At 40.8% G+C, this 17,818-nt stretch overlaps 1 protein-coding gene across 50 annotated transcripts in view; it reads left to right on the top strand.

Annotated features, from left to right (window-relative positions):
- The window catches only part of MADD (MAP kinase activating death domain), a 79,181-nt gene that overhangs the window by 675 nt on the left and 60,688 nt on the right, over positions 1 to 17,818 (top strand). For all 50 annotated transcript variants that reach the window (XM_083456323.1, XM_083456283.1, XM_083456294.1 and 47 more), the window contains exon 2: positions 17,539 to 17,711. In XM_083456323.1, coding sequence (XP_083312449.1) covers positions 17,650 to 17,711 — 62 coding nt within the window. In that variant the 5' untranslated portion in view covers positions 17,539 to 17,649. The remainder of the gene's footprint in view (positions 1 to 17,538; positions 17,712 to 17,818) is intronic.

Raw genomic sequence — 17,818 nt, forward strand, 5'->3', positions numbered from 1 at the left:
GTGTGTGTTTATGTGCGTATAAATGGATTTAGGAGGGCAGGTACTGGAGCAGTGTATAGTGGTACCTCGGGTTACATACGCTTCAGGTTACAGACTCTTCAGGTTACAGACTCCGCTAACCCAGAAATAGTACCTCGGGTTAAGAACTTTGCTTCAGGATGAGAACAGAAATCGTGCTCCGGCGGTGCGGCAGCAGCGGGAGGCCCCATTAGCTAAAGTGGTGCTTCAGGTTAAGAACAGTTTCAGGTTAAGAACGGACCTCCAGAACGAATTAAGTACTTAACCCGAGGTACTGTCTGTGTGTGTGTGTATGTGTCTACACACGCACACACAAAACACACACACACAAAACACAGTATGTATGTGTTATGTGCATATAGATGGGTTTAGGAGGGCGACTGCCTGATGTTGGTGTGATTTGTGTGGCTTACGCCCCCCTCTCATCCCTCCACTGGGCTGAGCTTGCAACTCGAAGATGCCCCGTCCTTGCTCTGTGGATCCATCTCTCCTGTCCTTGGGGGATGCGATACGGTTGCAGCTGCTCTTCTGGACTCGCTCCGGGTGGATGCTTGTCCAAGGTCACGAGAGCGAGAGATGGAGGGAAGAGATAAAATGCAGTTTGCGGCTCTCGTTGCTGTGACCAACTCAGCAGAGATATTCTTCGGCCCAACAACACCCGCGGAGAGGTCCTATGTCGTCCCCAAGGCCGCGGGGGTCGGCTTACATTCCACATGGAAATGAAGAGTCTGTCTTTGCTGTCTGTGCCTTGCAAAATAAGGTGTTGGGAGATCGATCTTGCTTGCTTCTGACTTGCATTTTTGGGGGTCGAGTTTGGCCAGCTGGAAAATTACAGCATCTATTAAGGGACTGTGGTTTTTGAAGCAGCTGGCCTCCGAGTGTTGAAACAATCTGAAAGAGGAGAATGTGTGCTTTAAAGAATGAAGGGTTGTGTGGTGACACATTGTAAGTTCAACTAATAGAGTAGCATCTATTCTGTACACATGAGCTCCTCAGAAAGATTTCATTTTCCAGGTGATCATTTCTGCAATGCTTTTGGGCCCAAAGCACCCCAAAGTGGTGAACAACATTAACACATATTACGAAAGAAATACACAGTAAAAGTAACATACTGTAGATCAATCAAAACAATATAAAATAGGATCAAAATTAATTTAAGAATGCCATTTATCTGTTAGGATCTGAGCATTACTAGGTGTGATGCCTTGGAGGTGGCAGAAACTGTCCATTCTTCATGGTTTCTTTGCAGAAGCAAGGAACTCATCAGAACCATCTAGTTGGCATTTCCCCCCCCCCCTTACACAGCATGTTATTTATGTGTTTCTGATGTACAGTGAATAGTTATTGTCTTTAGTTATCCATATCTGATGGAGCCATTCACTTATAGCCTCTCAATAATTCTGACCAGAATAATGCACCCCCATCAAGTGTCTCCTTTTGTATGATAAAATGTTTGTGTGTTGTTGAAAACAAATACATTTAGGCTGTATATTAAACATGATGGGAATGTTGATAGGAAATTCTGCCAAGGATTTGCTTGCTAATGTTGCTGAGATCTTTAAAGCATATTTATTTAGATTTCTGTCCCATCTGTCTACTTGACATAAAGTGAATGACAGCATTTGTGAAAGACAGGCCAGAGCAGACAAAACTCTACCCCCTACTGGCTTAAGGACATTTTCACATGTGAGCCTTGGTAGTTTTTGTAATTGTAACACAAATGCAAAATACAACACTGGTTAAAATGTTCAATTTTTAAAATTTGTATTAAGTGTTTATTGTGTATGTAAAATAGTTCACCAAGAGGCCCTGTAGTATGTAAAAATATTCTGAGACTTCGGTCATGTGTCAAAAACATTCTAACAGCACAATCCTCAACATGTCTACTGGGAAGCAAGCTTTATTGAATTCAGGGGAGCTTACTGCTTTGCTTTGCTGCATGTTTTGTCATTTTCAATATCTGCTGGAGCTCTTCCACCAAGAGAGTATTTACCCCAATCTTGCATCTAGGCATCTGGGGAATTCTCATTTTATCCTTTTAAACCAATTACAAACAAACATTAAAAACCAACATGGATTACTGCCTAAAGTGATTTGTATTTGACTTTCATACAAGAAGCTTAAATGGTTGTTCTTTGTCTCCTGTGGAAGAAATAATACTTGAAAACCTCAAGTACACCTTTTAGTGTGCTATGTGAAAATAATCTAGGATCCTTAGGCTTTTGTGAGTCTCGAAGAGAAGTTCTATGGCTGTTGGACAGTTGCTGAGAAAGTTCCTATAGATGCCCTTGCTAGAGCACTGGACTGAGAGTAATTTAAGGTATAGAAGGACAAAATAAAAACCTGAATTCTGCCTGCAAGAATTAATGGCTAGCACTGGAGCCCAGCACTAACACCATTCTTATTAGTTCAGTTTGTATGCCAGTTTCCCACAGAAATGCATCCCAAAAATGTGGCTTGCAATGCAACCATAAAACTACCTATCAATACCTCATTACAATAAGCAGTGTAATACATATTATGATAATTCAAAATGAAGAAATTATTATGATAGAGCCAACATTATGCAACTTAAAATTCATTATAAAATAATACCAATCATTGAAAAACATCAAGTGATATTTATTTATGATAAAATATATAAACCAGAGTCAGATATGCTATGATGATTTTCCAGCGTAGTCAGGTGTTAATACTTATGTTCTTAATACTTTGTAGAGTGGTCGACATATTCTAAGTCACCTTTCTTACCTTTGTTAGTAGAGAAGTTGCACCAATGCTTCCCTTACTACCTGGAACTTGTAACAGGCATTTAATGTATAATTAATAATTTGTTAATGGTGTGTGTATGTGACTTCATTCTAATAAAGGAATTCATTGGTGGAATTTATTAAGATAAGGTAATAAGTAGCTTAGGAGTGGCTTTTCATGGATTGTCTATACTATTGTACAAATATGCACTGTGTTGTTGGATCAGAGCACTTGGCCCACTTTAGTATCTGGCCATCCACACGTTAGATTCTCTGCAGCCTAATAATAACAGATCTGCATTTATACAGCAACTACCATTCTGTATCAGGAAACCTATCTCCCCACCCACTCCAGCTAAAAAAGTTTTGTGGGCATTAGTTTATTTCCCTAGTCCAGCTGGCAGTTGTTTTCATCATATGTATGTTTTATAGGTTATATTCTATGTACATACGTTATATTAATGTCATGAGGAATTGCACAAAGTTTAGATAAAACGCATAGAGAAATGCACAAACCCACCTTGCAAATCAGGTAGAAAATGTCTGTCACAGTATCTAAAATGTCATTTCTGTAGAGCCATGGGGTAGAGAAACAGGCAAGCATAAACATTACACGGATAAACAAGCTTGGCGTACACATGGCTGCCATAAATCCCAAGTATGGGGTATGCTTGGACATTTCCAAACTGTTTTGTACTTTACTAATATTTATTTGGAACATTTGCATATATTCAAAATGGTATGGTTTTGACTCATGTAAACAGTTCCTGGTTGTGTCTTTGCGGGTCTCTAATTAAATAAACTTTCTCACATATGTTAAGTTCCTACTATAGGCATTTTTTTTCTTCTTCAGTGGGGAAATGTCAGAATAGCAAGGATGTAATTAAAAAGTGATGTTTTATCTGTTTTACAGAGTATTTTCCCTTTTCTCTTTGGTTACAAGTTTGAATAGGCAAATCTCTTGATTCCCAGTACTTTGAAGAAAATGCTATGTATATTTGTACATAAAGAAAACAGTTTTCCCCCTCCCCATCATACTTTTATTAAATATTTTTGGTATTCAGCTGTTTTTATAAAATTTCTTCTTGTTTGCTAAGTTTTTATTAAAATTTGGGTGGGGTATAAATAATATATTATTATTATTATTATTATTATTATTATTATTATTATTATTATAACTTATGACAAAAAATACTTGAACATAAAGCAAAATATTGAAAAAAGCAAAACACTAAATCATATGTAATATCAGACCCAGCAGGAGAAGGCAAAAAACAGTTACAGTGGTACCTCCGATTATGAACTTAATTCATTCCGGAGGTCTGTTCTTAACCCAAAGCCGTTCTTAACCTGAGGTGCGCTTTCGCTAATGGGGCCTCCTGCTTCTACTGCCGCACGACTTCCATTCGCAACTCGGGGCAAAGTTTGCTACCAGGAGCATCTACTTCCGGGTTAGCGGAGCTTATTACCCGAAGCGTTGGTAAGGAGGACAGTACGTAACCCGAGGTTCCATTGTACAGTATTTTCTGTGTAAGTAGGTATTTGCTTAAACTAAAGAATTCACATACATACTTGTGAAAAAAAAGTATGTATGAAAAAAATGAAGATTGCTTCTCAGCCTTTTGACTACGATCAGGTGTAGTTTATAAATTATTTCTATGCAGCTTCGGTGCTTACATAAATGCAGGCCGACAAACTGGCAGATAACTACAAAGTCTGCATTACAAAATCTGTACTGGTGAAGCCAATTTGGCACTCTTACAGGGGCATCTGCATAGCCCTGAAATCATTGCTGCCCAGCCCCTTCCAGGTAAACTACAGTGATTCTGGAGTCAGGGCAGCTCCATAGTGCCATCTCACAACACTGGCTGCTATGTTTCAAACACTGATGATATCTCTACACCCAGTTTTTGTTGTTTTGCCTTAAGCTGCATTCATACTTCTGGGATACAAATTACATAGCCAGGTGATCAGTTCCCTTGTCTCTAGTTCCAAATGTGTGTGGGGGGGGGGGGAGAATTTTCAGTGATGTGATAGTATATGTGGGAAAGGGTTAAATACTCCTTCCTTCTCTCCAGATCACTTCTACCCACCTCACTGCAATACAGTCGTACCTTGGTTTTCGAACAGCTTAGTTCACGAACAACTAGGAACTCGAACGCCGCAAACCCAGAAGTAGGTGTTCCAGTTTGCGAACTTTACCTTGGAAGCCGAACGTCCGGCACGGCTTCCGCGCCTTGGTTTCCGAACGTTCCAAACGTCAAAGGGACTTCCAGAACACATTCTGTTCAAAAACCAAGGTACGACTTTAAAGGTAATTCTATTTGGAAGAGAAGGGTTGACGAGATAGTGAGAATTCCTAGAGAGGAGACACAGACTATAAAGAAGAAAACGGCTAGAACACATTATATGCAGGCCATTATCAGCCAGTTATGCTGGAATGGCTGTGCCATGGGTCAGCTACACCTCAGAAAATTGTGCAACTTTTAAAACATAATACATTTCTGAGGGGTGGGTAGCAGCTGAACAGGGAAAGCATGGGAGGAGGATATTTTGTTTACTGTGTAATGTAGCTGTCGTACATAAAGTGAGTGAACAAAGTATAGCTGTTTCTTGGTAGCTGCTCAACATGGAAGCAGCCTAGGGCTCATGTGATTAATGCATTTGTAATTTATTTTTGCAGTGAATTGTGTCTAAAGCTGCTGTTGAAAAGTCTTCAGAGCTTCAGCTTGTGTAGAATGCAACAGCTCAGTTCCTTTCAAGGATAAGGGAAACAGTAGAGAGCATATAGTACCAGTATTAAACTAATTGTGCTGGTTACTGTTATTCTAATGGGCCATGTTGAAGACACTAGTCTTTTTTATTCTGCCACCAATGACAGGCCACATCCTACTTTAGTTTTCACCGAATCATTGGGTGGAATCTGTAAGGGAATAGAGCTGGTCCTTTTCAATCATGGTGTCTTATTTTTGAACTCTCCTTTCAGCTTAACATTTAGGGGAAAATATTAAGACCTTTCTATTTTTTCAGGGTTTTATGAAATAGCTTGCATCCTCATTACAAATGAGATTTTGAAACAATTTATAGTGTGATTTTGCTTTTGGATGGGCCTTCTCAGTGGCTGCTTCCAGACTTTGAAACACTCTTCCTAGAGAAATTAGACTGGTTCCTCTTTGTTGGCCTTTTGCTGACAGGTGAATAATTTCTTGTTCCAACAGGCTTTTGGGAACTGATTGTTTTTAAGGAAAGGTCTGGTACTGTAATACTTTTGTAATGATCTGTATGTTTTAATATATCTCTCTCTCACACTCACTTTCTCTCTCTCACACACACACTCTAAATGTTTTTATTTTTAGTGATTGCAATTTATTCTATTTTAGCTGTAAGTTACCGTATTTTTCGCTCTATAGGACGCACTTTTTCCCCTCCAAAAATTAAGGGGAAATGTGTGTGCGTCCTATAGAGCGAATGCAGGCTGCGCCGCTAAGCTGAAAGGCAGAACAGGGAGACGGAGCGCTGCGGAGGGCTCCGTCTTGCTGTTCTAGCTTGGGGACGGCTGGGCGCAAAGCCCCTCCAGGGCAGCGGGGTGCGTTCACCCCGCTCTCCTGCAGAGGCTAGCGAGGCTGTCCCCAAGCCAGAACAGTGAGACGGAGCCCTCCGTCTCGCTGTTCTGGCTTGGGGCGGCTGCGCGCAAAGCCTCTCCAGGAAAGCGGGGTGCGTTCACCCCGCTCTCCTGCAGAGGCTAGCGAGGCTGTCCCCAAGCCAGAACAGTGAGACGGAGCCCTCCGTCTCGCTGTTCTGGCTTGGGGCGGCTGCGCGCAAAGCCTCTCCAGGAAAGCGGGGTGCGTTCACCCCGCTCTCCTGCAGAGGCTAGCGAGGCTGTCCCCAAGCCAGAACAGTGAGACAGAGCCCTCCGTCTCGCTGTTCTGGCTTGGGGCGGCTGCGTGCAAAGCCTCTCCAGGAAAGCGGGGTGCGTTCACCCCGCTCTCCTGCAGAGGCTAGCGAGGCTGTCCCCAAGCCAGAACAGTGAGACAGAGCCCTCCGTCTTGCTGTTCTGGCTTGGGGCGGCTGCGTGCAAAGCCTCTCCAGGAAAGCGGGGTGCGTTCACCCCGCTCTCCTGCAGAGGCTAGCGAGGCTGTCCCCAAGCCAGAACAGTGAGACGGAGCCCTCCGTCTCGCTGTTCTGGCTTGGGGCGGCTGCGTGCAAAGCCTCTCCAGGAAAGCAGGGTGCGTTCACCCCGCTCTCCTGCAGAGGCTAGCGAGGCTGTCCCCAAGCCAGAACAGTGAGACGGAGCCCTCCGTCTCGCTGTTCTGGCTTGGGGCGGCTGCGTGCAAAGCCTCTCCAGGAAAGCGGGGTGCGTTCACCCCGCTCTCCTGCAGAGGCTAGCGAGGCTGTCCCCAAGCCAGAACAGCGAGACGGAGGGCTCCGTCTCGCTGTTCTGGCTTGGGGCGGCTGCGGGCAAAGCCTCTCCAGGAAAGCGGGGTGCGTTCACCCCGCTCTCCTGCAGAGGCTAGCAAGGCTGTCCCCAAGCCAGAACAGCGAGACAGAGGGCTCCGTCTCGCTGTTCTGGCTTGGGGCGGCTGCGCGCAAAGCCTCTCCAGGAAAGCGGGGTGCGTTCACCCCGCTCTCCTGCAGAGGCTAGCAAGGCTGTCCCCAAGCCAGAACAGCGAGACAGAGGGCTCCGTCTCGCTGTTCTGGCTTGGGGCGGCTGCGTGCAAAGCCTCTCCAGGAAAGCGGGGTGCGTTCACCCCGCTCTCCTGCAGAGGCTAGCGAGGCTGTCCCCAAGCCAGAACAGCGAGACGGAGGGCAGAACAGCGAGACGGAACAGCTCCATAGGCTCGGGTGAATGCACCTTGAACGCACCTTGTTTTACAGGGGGAGAACAAGGGAAAAATATTTTTTCCCTGTTCTCCCCCTCCTATGGTCCGGTGCGTCCTATGGTCCGGTGCGTCCAATAGAGCGAAAAATACGGTACCTTAAGTCCTTGTTGGGGGAAAAGGTAGGATATAAAGAAATATAATAATATAATTTTATGAGTGTGCCTATATATTTTATGCAACATGCTTTGGATATTTAGAAAGACATAAAAAGCAGGATAAAACTTTATGCATAAACAATTCCTTTCTTACCTTGTTATACCTATATTAGACATATAACTATATAGGCCTTAGCTCAGTTGGTTAGAGTGTGGTGCTGATAATACCAGGGTTGCAGGTTTGTTTCCTGCATGGGACAGCGGTATATTCCTGCATTGTAGGGGGGGGGGGGTGGACCAGATGTTCCTCACGGTCCCTTCCAACTCTACAATTCTATGATTATTTGGTTCTACCAATCTCATCATTTAAATAGAAATTTCCTCTTTTGAAGTCAAATGTGACTGCTGAACTTTCTTGGCAGATGTTTACTTTCACATATGCTGAATTTGATAGGTGTATGGAAACTGTTCCAAATTGCTTTAACTTAACATCTAGCATCAGATTCTGGGCACCACTTAAGTTTATGTCAAGATTCACCTCCTTTCTGATTGGGTCCATGACCAAATTTTTTAGACACAGTCATTTTACGGTATCTAGAGCTGTTACCTCTTCATTCTTAGATACAAGATAAATGCATAATAAAATATCAGACTATATATTATGTGCACATGATGCATGCAGTTATATAACTAACAATTTCTATAGCACACAGTAGATGAATCATTTTAGTTCTCTTACATAAAATTCTGTGCAGACATATCCACTCTGTGAGAAGAAATACTGGCAATGTGTTATGACAACTTAACCTTGAACATGTTCCTAAAGAATCTTAATGGCATATTTTTCAACATTTATGGAAACAAAGTAATAGATAGCAAGGAAATTAGAGGAAAATATGTTGCCTTCATACTCCTTAACATCTTTCATAATTCTTTAATGTTGGCAGCAAATCGCATGCTAATGAAATATTCAGATGGTTTTGAATAGAAATGTAACAAATGGAAAGAACCTGAATGTACTTGAAATGCAGGAACTTTAATCTTGACAATGACACTAATACATTAGATGTACTGTATGAGTTTATGAGGACAATCTAAAATGTTCAATAGAATAAGAAAAAGTAAAAATTCAGGGAGTGGACAAGTGAGCAAAAATAGGTAATAAATTTGATATGATTTCAAAGTATTTTTCCATTGTCATATTGCATAGAAATTTTGGAGTCTATATACACTTTTTTTAAAAGTGTGCATACTAGTGCATCATCCTGTTATCATGGGGTCATCCAGGTACCTATGGGAAGCCCTCAAGGAAGACTTAAATTACAACAATACTCTTCCCACTTAAAAAACAAAACCTTCCCATTTGTGATTCCCAGCAATTGGTACTCAGAGCCTTTGATAGTGAAGGTAGAACATAGCCATGAAATTAGCCATGTGTATTTAGTAGGATGACTCAGTGAAATGTGCAATATTAGTATCCTGATCTTTCACTTAGTATTCTGTCTGTGATAATGGCCAGTGTTTCACTTAAGATTCCTGAAGGAAAGCCCAAACAAATTATTGCAGTTCACTGCATGGAGCAATAATAGAATCATAGCATGTGTGATTGACATGGAACAGTCATAGAATCATAGAACTGTAGATTTGGAAAGCACCCACAAGGGTAATCTAGCCCAGAGATTCCTGCAATTCAGGAATCACAGCTAAAGAATCCTTGACAGATGACCATCCAAACTCTCTGTTTAAAAACCTCCGATGAAGTAGAGTCCATCACCATTACAATGATGACTCCTGTACTTTTATGGAAGTCTTGGTGTCTTGTTTTATTCTGCTGTGGTCTGTGGACCAGCACAATAAATATTATTTATTTGACCTTGCTGTGACTGGGGGATGGGGAGCTTGAACAACAACCCCACTCCCCAACTGTGTTGTTTTCCCCTGCCCTTCTACTATTTTCTGTGCTTAACCAGACAGCCAGAATCATAGAACTGTAGACTTGGAAGAACCCAAGGGCTCATCGAGTCCAACCCCCTGCAATGCAGGAATCACAGCTAATAAGTTGGCCTGTCTAGATGAACCCTGCCTGCATATGTTGGGGATCTGCACCTCCCTTTAGGAATGTGAGGCTGGAGCACCCTGCAGCTCCTCAGGGTTCCATAACCATTATATTAAAAAAACCCTCTTGCTGAGCCACAATTCCACCATTCATCTTCTGCCTTAATTGTGATTGTGAATGAATGCAATGATGCTATGAGCATCATGTTAAATTAATTGAGGGTAGCTAATCTGGTTTGTGTGGTGCTGTATATGCATCCTAACATTCTTTTTGCTTATTCATCATTAGAGCTTTAACTGTTGGAGAACAAGCATTTGTGGAGTATTCTTTACTCTTGGATAATATTTAAAGGAAATACTACTGGAGAAAATGAGGCAAAAGTGGGTAAAAGAAGCAAATGAATATTTTATATAATCCTGCCCAGTTGAGTAATTTTATGTAGTTTGACGATTGTTGGAGATCCTGTTAATTCTATTTCTTACAAGGTTATTTTATTAAGTGTGGAATTAATTTAGGAAAACTTAATAGCTTCCCATACAGCATAAATGATTCTTGCTGCTTTATCCATGAGGATTTCCATCCTGGAAGAAAGAATAAACAAGAGTCAAACAGCCACTAAATTGGCATTCTACTATGCTGTTGACTGCTTTTTATTTATTGGTTGTGTGGCAAAATTTGTAATGCTTTAACAGGGAATAATTCTGTTGGCAAGTGCTTAAGCTATCAATTCTGGATCAGTTCTAATCTTCCTGCACTGTTATCAGATAAAACTTAGATCTTGGCTGAAGAAGTCTGCATGCACATGAAAGCTTATACCTAGAACAAACTTAGTTGGTCTGTAAGGTGCTACTGGACAATTTTTATTTATTTATTTCGACTGCGTCAGACCAACAAGGCTACCTACCTGAATTTAGATCTCGGCTGACAGCTAAGCTGCCTGCTGTTTACACATAAAGTTTATGTGGCTGCACAGGAGGCAGAATGACTTTTTAATCTGGTCACTCATAGCTGCGAGAAACCAGAAAAGTTGATACCTTTATTGTAACTATCAGAGCACATTGGGGGAAGGAAATTTAAATATACCGGTACTTTATGCTCCTACCGTCAATCCTAGAGAATAATATTGGCTTGTGAGTTTTATCTTGTATTTCAGGTAACATAAAATGGTGAAAAAGAGCATTTTTTGGATGCTTAAATATCAGCTAGTTTTAACACTAGCTAGTTGCAACACTAACTAGTTACAACCAAATGGAGCAATACTCGAGTCTGTCTTGAATGTCAACCACAATGTCATTCAATGGACCTTTTTGACAGTACATATGGCTATCATGAGTAGCAGTATTACTAAGTCTTTATACACTACCTGCCTCCTTTGTTTCAGAGGGATCAATAAATGGTCCAGAGTGGAGTCCAAAGTGACTAGATGTGGTGTGATGTCTGATATGGTCTCAATGACCATCTTCCAAAACACTTAGTGCATTTCTTTGAGTTAAGAACTGGATCATAAATTTAGGAGAAGTGTGAAATCCGAAGGATAATTGTGTTCTGGTCTGTGTATGTCCAGGAGGTGGGAACTGAGTCAGTTCACTTTAAAATGAGGAATGAACAAAATTCTCATCCAAGTAGTAGGTGTCAAGTTAACATAATATTTGAACATGAGATTACCCCATGATTGAATTTTGGATTATATAGCTATTCATTTAAGAAGATGTGAACTGTGTTTCTTGGCACTGATGCATAAAGAAAAGCCATTTTTATTACGGAAAATTTCAGTTGTTCTCCTTTGGCTGCATGGTTGTTGTTTTTGGTGCAGTCAGCTCAAAGAATTTGAAGGTCAGATTCTTTACTGACTTGTCTTTCAGTATTTGGCAAGATTGTTTTGCTCTATGTATTCTATATTAGAAGCCTGCGGCCAAGGAAGTAGCTGGCTCGTTCAATCAGCATTTATCCTCCTCTGCTTCTTGGCCCTTGTTGGTCCTTTAAGGCCTATCAGGTCACAATGCTGCAGTGACAGTAGAAGCCAAAATTGACACAGCTTCATCTTTATGCAATTGTTAAAAGAATAGCCACTCTGCTAGGACTCTAGAACAATGATGCCGACTGGGTTAATGAGAATTGTAGCCCAGTGACTTGGGCTAAAGGAGCCAAGGGCATTACTGCATCTTGGCTACCTTTGTTCTGGACTATAGATGTGGCAATTGTCTGACCCCTTTGCTCACTGGCCTACAGTCTCCAGACCTCCAGTCTTCCCCTGCCTCTCATATTCTTCCTCCTGCTTCTAGGTTCTTTGAAGAAAAAATATGTATTTACTCAGGACAGGCATTCAGGCTTACTGCAGTCATGAGCCAGATTTTCTTGACCATTCCCCCCCCCCCCTTCATTCTATTCTACTAGTTCTGTGATGCATGGAGATTCCCCCCCCCCCCCCGGTTGAGCTCAGTAAAAGTAGCCTAGTTCACAATAAGAGATAATTAATCTGATTTCTATCCTCCACGGGGAGAGGGGGGAAGCTCTTGTGACTTGCAAGTTGAAGTGTATGGTGAAAATGTCACACTGTCATATGCACCTCCTGATACTGTGAACGTGATGTTTAATTGCCAGCTGAAGGCAGCTATTGTGCCCAAGTGAATCTTGTTTGTAATGTGGGTGGTGCTGAGAGATTTGTGTGTGCATGGTGTGTGGGGGGCGGGGAGATTGTAATTGCTCTATAAATAGTTCCAATGGGCTGTGATCTAGGGACAAGAGACTGAGTTGCTATGGAGACTGATCTGAATCAGATTACCTGAGGCTCCTGTTATCCAGTCTCTGTATGCATGGAATTGAAGGTTGTACGTCCAGGGCACTTGCTGATGAAAACACAGTCATCGTACTCTGCTCTGAAAGGCAAAAAAACTTTATAAGAAAGCTGAAACCTTGTACTATGTGTGGTAATATTAGACCAAACAATTACTACACCAGTGATAACCATACTGTGTACAGCAGTGAAGCAAGAATGGTAGCTTTCCTCAGTGTGTGACACTTCTAATTGATTTAGGTATTTGCTCCCCAGCTGAATGGGACACTGCTGTGGGCATCTTGAGGAAGCACCATCCACCTTGGGCCTGCCCATAAAAAGTGAGAGACAAGGGTGATTCCTACTGTTTCCAGGAACTCTCTTTTGTGTATGAAGTGGGAGTTTGTTTGGACACTGCGTCCAAACAGAGGCTGAGAGGGAGGTTGTGTCAGAAGGAAAATGAATTGATATGATTTGTATATATTAATAACTTTGTATTAATGTAACATTTTATATATAACTTTCTGTTTTTGTAATTTTTGAAAAAGTTGTCTGTTGTTGCTTCAGTTTTTTGTACACTTCTTAGAGATATTTTTAATATATTAAGCAGTATAGAAAATGAATTATCATTCAATTATAGCATATTGACTCTGTCTATGTGAGAGTGTTGTTGAGGAACACAACTGCTTATTTTGCCCTGCACACTGCTGAGCAGTGCTTTTTTTCTATAAAAATAGGTGCCAGTACTCACCTTAAAGTTGTTACAGTAAGTGTCACACTTTTTAAAAACAACAAAAAGAGGTGCCTGTACTGTGTACCCTTGAGTACCCCCTGAGGGGAAAAAGCACTGCTGCTGAGCATCTCTTGTGGAAGAGGCAATGATATGGATTATAGAACTGAATATGGTTCATGCTGGAGGGAGAGTGTTTCTGTCATCATGTCACTGCTTTTGCAAAGGCAATATATTTTTAACATCACTAGAAATGAAGTTGTATCATCTGTGCCCTTTCATATCTGGCCTTCTTAACTGTCTTGCACTCTCATAAAATTTCCGAAGGCTTTATTTATTTTTGATGAGCCCTGTTCCCCTTTCCCATTCTGAGTGGGAAGAGAACTAGTTATCATTTACATAACTAGAATAAAACTTTCCCCCTTATTTCAAAAAGAATCCAGCACTTAAAATGCAGATCTTAGTGTTTGATGTTTTTAACCGTTTGCAGTCTTAAGGTTTTTGCCAGACACTTGGGTAGCTTAAAAGATGCTCAGGTTTCTTGTTAGATATTGTGCCTATAGATTATATTCTATCCAACCTATTGTGATACGTATTGAAATGCTTAAATGTTGATACCAGTACTCCTGTCCTTACAGAATAATATGCAGCATATCTCAACAAGCTGAATCTGTGGCTTAACTCAAATAAAAAACTTGCTAAGTGAATAAAAGTATTTTTACTACCAGCAATAGCCCTTCTTGGACAGGGATAATTTGGACATAGTAGTATGTGCTTTGGTAACCTCTCTGTTAGATTACTGGAAAATGGTGTATGTGGGGCTGCCTCTGAAGATGATGTAGAAGTTGCAACTGGTGCAAAATGTGATAGATAGATAACTGTCAGGAGCACCATACAGGAGACATATGAAACAGCATCCTTTTTGCTTTTAAGTCTTTTGAGCAGAGCCAAGTATATTCTTTTTTGCTTGTCTAACACAACATGCTTTCTCTTCAACCCTCACTTACCTGCATATCAGGAAAGTTTCGGAATGTGCAAGTTGAAGCCATTGCATAGTATGTACAGCTAGATCCATTGTGAAATTAAACGTTCCATTAAACATTTTTGCTTGTTTTTTCACAAGGAAAAACTAATATTCCTACTTCAGAAGGCAGTGATATTCAAGAAAAACTAGACATTAGATTAATTGCATGATTTCAATAAACATATGTAGTTTTAAATAGGAACTGCAAGGGGGAGTACTGTTGGAATTGTGACTATGGTGCATGGGGAAAGATTAGTCTCCTCCCATGAACTGTGGTTGTGAACCTGATTGGTGTCCCCTAGTGGCTATTTAAATTTAAATGGCTAGATATGTTAACTGCAATGACATCGTTAATTTCACATCTGGTTTGTCCATCAGATCATGTTCTTTAGTGTAAAAAAGTTGTTATAAGCATGCAAGAGTATTCCTAATTTATTTGTCTGAAATTATGGAGGCTATGAATGAATATATTGTTTTCTGCTGTTTATGAAAGCAACTGAATGCACATAATATAAAATCAGAAGAGTAAGCAGTTACTTTTTTATGTATCAGTGGAAGCTACTGAAATGAGAATGTAGTGAGATGAAAGTGAAAAGATAAATATTCTCCCTGAGTGAAGTAACACTCTCCAGAAATAAATGTTGAATGCCAAATGCTGTTCTGGGTAATGACTTGTACTTTTCTCTGTCCCGTGTTTTTTAATGGTCACTTTTATGTGTTTCTTACTTAATAATAAAAATGATTTTTTTCCTTCTAAAAAATGTGTTTCTGACACCTGCAGTGCTCAGTGCTGCAGTATACAGTGGTACCTCGGGCTGAGAACTTAATTCATTCTGGAGGTCTGTTCTTAACCTGAAACTGTTCTTAACCTGAGGTACCACTTTAGCTAATGGGGCCTCCCGCTGCTGCCACGCTGCTGGAGCACAATTTCTGTTCTCATCCTGAAGCAAAGTTCTTAACCCTAGGTACTATTTTTGGGTTAGCAGAGTCTGTAACCTGAAGCGTCTGTAAACTGAAGCATCTGTAACCCGAGGTACCACTGTATCTGGATAGAACTGCGGTTCAGGAGCTGCTGGCAGTAAATGAGAGCCTTCTTTAGCTGAAAAGGATTTGCTTATATAAATGGATAATCAGATTAATCAGCGCATATTTGTGTACTACTATATGTGTTATCTAGGCTTTATAGGGTAAGTGGTTTTAGCTAAGTTTTATGAAAATAGAATTTAACCATGTTTCATCTCATTTGGGCTTGGCAAGAGTATCTAAAGTACCTACCTGATCCAAGGTTCTTCTGATTCCATTTGGTCTTGAGACACAGACAATCTTCCCTCCTTCCAGCTAATAAAGTACAGTATGATTATGCACTAATAAGCTATGATTATGATTGCTGTGTGGACTGTGATTATTTCAAAATCATACACATTCTGTCCCCAAGACTTGCTAAAGTGTTGCTTTGTAGATGGTATCACAATACAGATTTACTTTTCTATTTTTGTAGAAAAGTTATAATATTTCAGGTGCCCAAGATAAGATTGCTTCCACAGCTCAGCCTGTTTTGTTTTTCAGCCGAGGCATTTCTTTTTCACTACTGTATTAGCAAGAAGTAGAATTAAAATTGAGGCTCCACAAGCACTTATAACGTAGAATAGCAACAAAAAGATGTCAAATTTTGTCAAAATATATCCTATTACACTTATAAAAAACATTTTTTTCCTTCAGTTGCTGAATAGAGATAGCCTGGCCATGGTTACTCATACATTGGTAACCTCTAAGCTTGACTATTATAATATGCCCATGAAGGTGGCCTGAAAATCGCAGGTAGCGCAAAATGCTGTAGCAAGAATGCTGGAAGGAGCAAGCATATTATTCATTTCTTGAAACAGCTGCAGCAGTTGCAAATTGTTTCAGGGCCAAATTCAAGGTGCTCACTTTGATATTAAAAGCTCTAAACTTCCTGGCACCCAAATATCTGCAAGAACACCTTCTTCCATATCAATCTGTCCATGCTTTGAGATCAGCATATGATGCCCTGTTGAATGTGGTGTTGGAGCCCAAAGATCGATCTTTTCATTGGTAGTTCTTTGCATGTCAAACTCCCTCTGTACTGAAGTGCATCTGTCTTCATCTCTTTATAGCTTTAGGCGACTGGTTAAGATACACTGTTTTTGGCAGCCTTTAGAGAAGGAGAGACCCGATCAGATAAAAGGATTATTGCTCCTACTTCTATTAGTAAATGGCTTTGTGAATTGTTTTGAATTGTGTATTTTAAGAATTGTGTTGCGTTATCAATTTTATATGTTCTTTTTATCTTATTCAACAATAATTTTACAATCTTTGTCTTGGTTGATTATGGTTAATACAGTTTAAAAAATTGTCATCAAGGTTGTTATCCTAGCAATATAGGCAGATATGCTGGGATAGCCCACACTTGAAATTTGTATTGCAAAAAATGGTCTCATGGGGCCTAATATGGACCAGGATATTAGCAGGAGGCAAAGTCTTAAAGCCCTCCCCGCCTGCTAAGATCCCAACCCAGGTTAAGTCTCCTCACAGCGGCAGTTTGAGGGAAACCCTGTACTCAAGGGCAGAAGTATAGTTAAAGTCACATGTAATTTGTGCTTTAGACCAATTCCTGTTTTTAAGGTCCTAATTTGAACATAGTGAATAATTGGATCTAATTTGTGTAAGAGAAAAGCAGAGTTTCAGATATAACCATCCTCATTAATAGATGATAAACTCCCCCCCCCCCCCGATCCATTTAAACTAGCAACCAGAGTCCCATCCAGAGACAGTGGACTCTGCAAGTTGTGGGAAGGCAACTGCTACTATGTTAGTAGCACACGGTGCCAGTCACAATGCAGTGGAAATTGGGACAGCTGTATGTACATCACTCACGTATTAGTGTCAGTTCACAAAACCCCATTTCCTGTGCAAGCCTTGTCTGGCTGTGGTTCTAGCAAGTGACCCCAAATCATAGAATCATAGAATCGTAGAATCATAGAATCATAGAGTTGGAGGCTGTCTTATGTGAACAAGACTTCCCTGTTGTTTACCCTTCACAAGTATATTTCATACTAAGAGATGGAAGTGTGGATATTTTGCTTGAACAGCCTGTCCTGTGACAAATAAGCTGCTTATACTGAAAGTGCTGATCAGAGCATTGTTATTGATGAATGTGAGTCTGACCTTGAATTGAATATCTTTTGCTGTAGGTTGATGTCGCAGTTTCCATGAGCATTCTGTTTTCTGAGGCAGCTATCAGAAACCAGCTGGTCCAATGAGGGAAGAATTTACTGAGATGACATAGTGAAGGAGGAAAGACAATGGTGCAGAAGAAGAGGAGCTGTCCTCGCTTACTTGATTACCTTGTGATTATTGGGGCCAGGTACAGTAGCAACCTAGATGGAATTTACACAGTAATGATCCTTGTCACATATATATTCATAAACTTCTTCAGGCCCATGTCAACCCTCTGGGTGCAAAAGTGGGTGT

This window comes from Podarcis tiliguerta (assembly GCF_965153285.1).
Source record: "Podarcis tiliguerta genome assembly, chromosome: 1".
Classification (NCBI taxonomy): domain Eukaryota; kingdom Metazoa; phylum Chordata; class Lepidosauria; order Squamata; family Lacertidae; genus Podarcis; species Podarcis tiliguerta.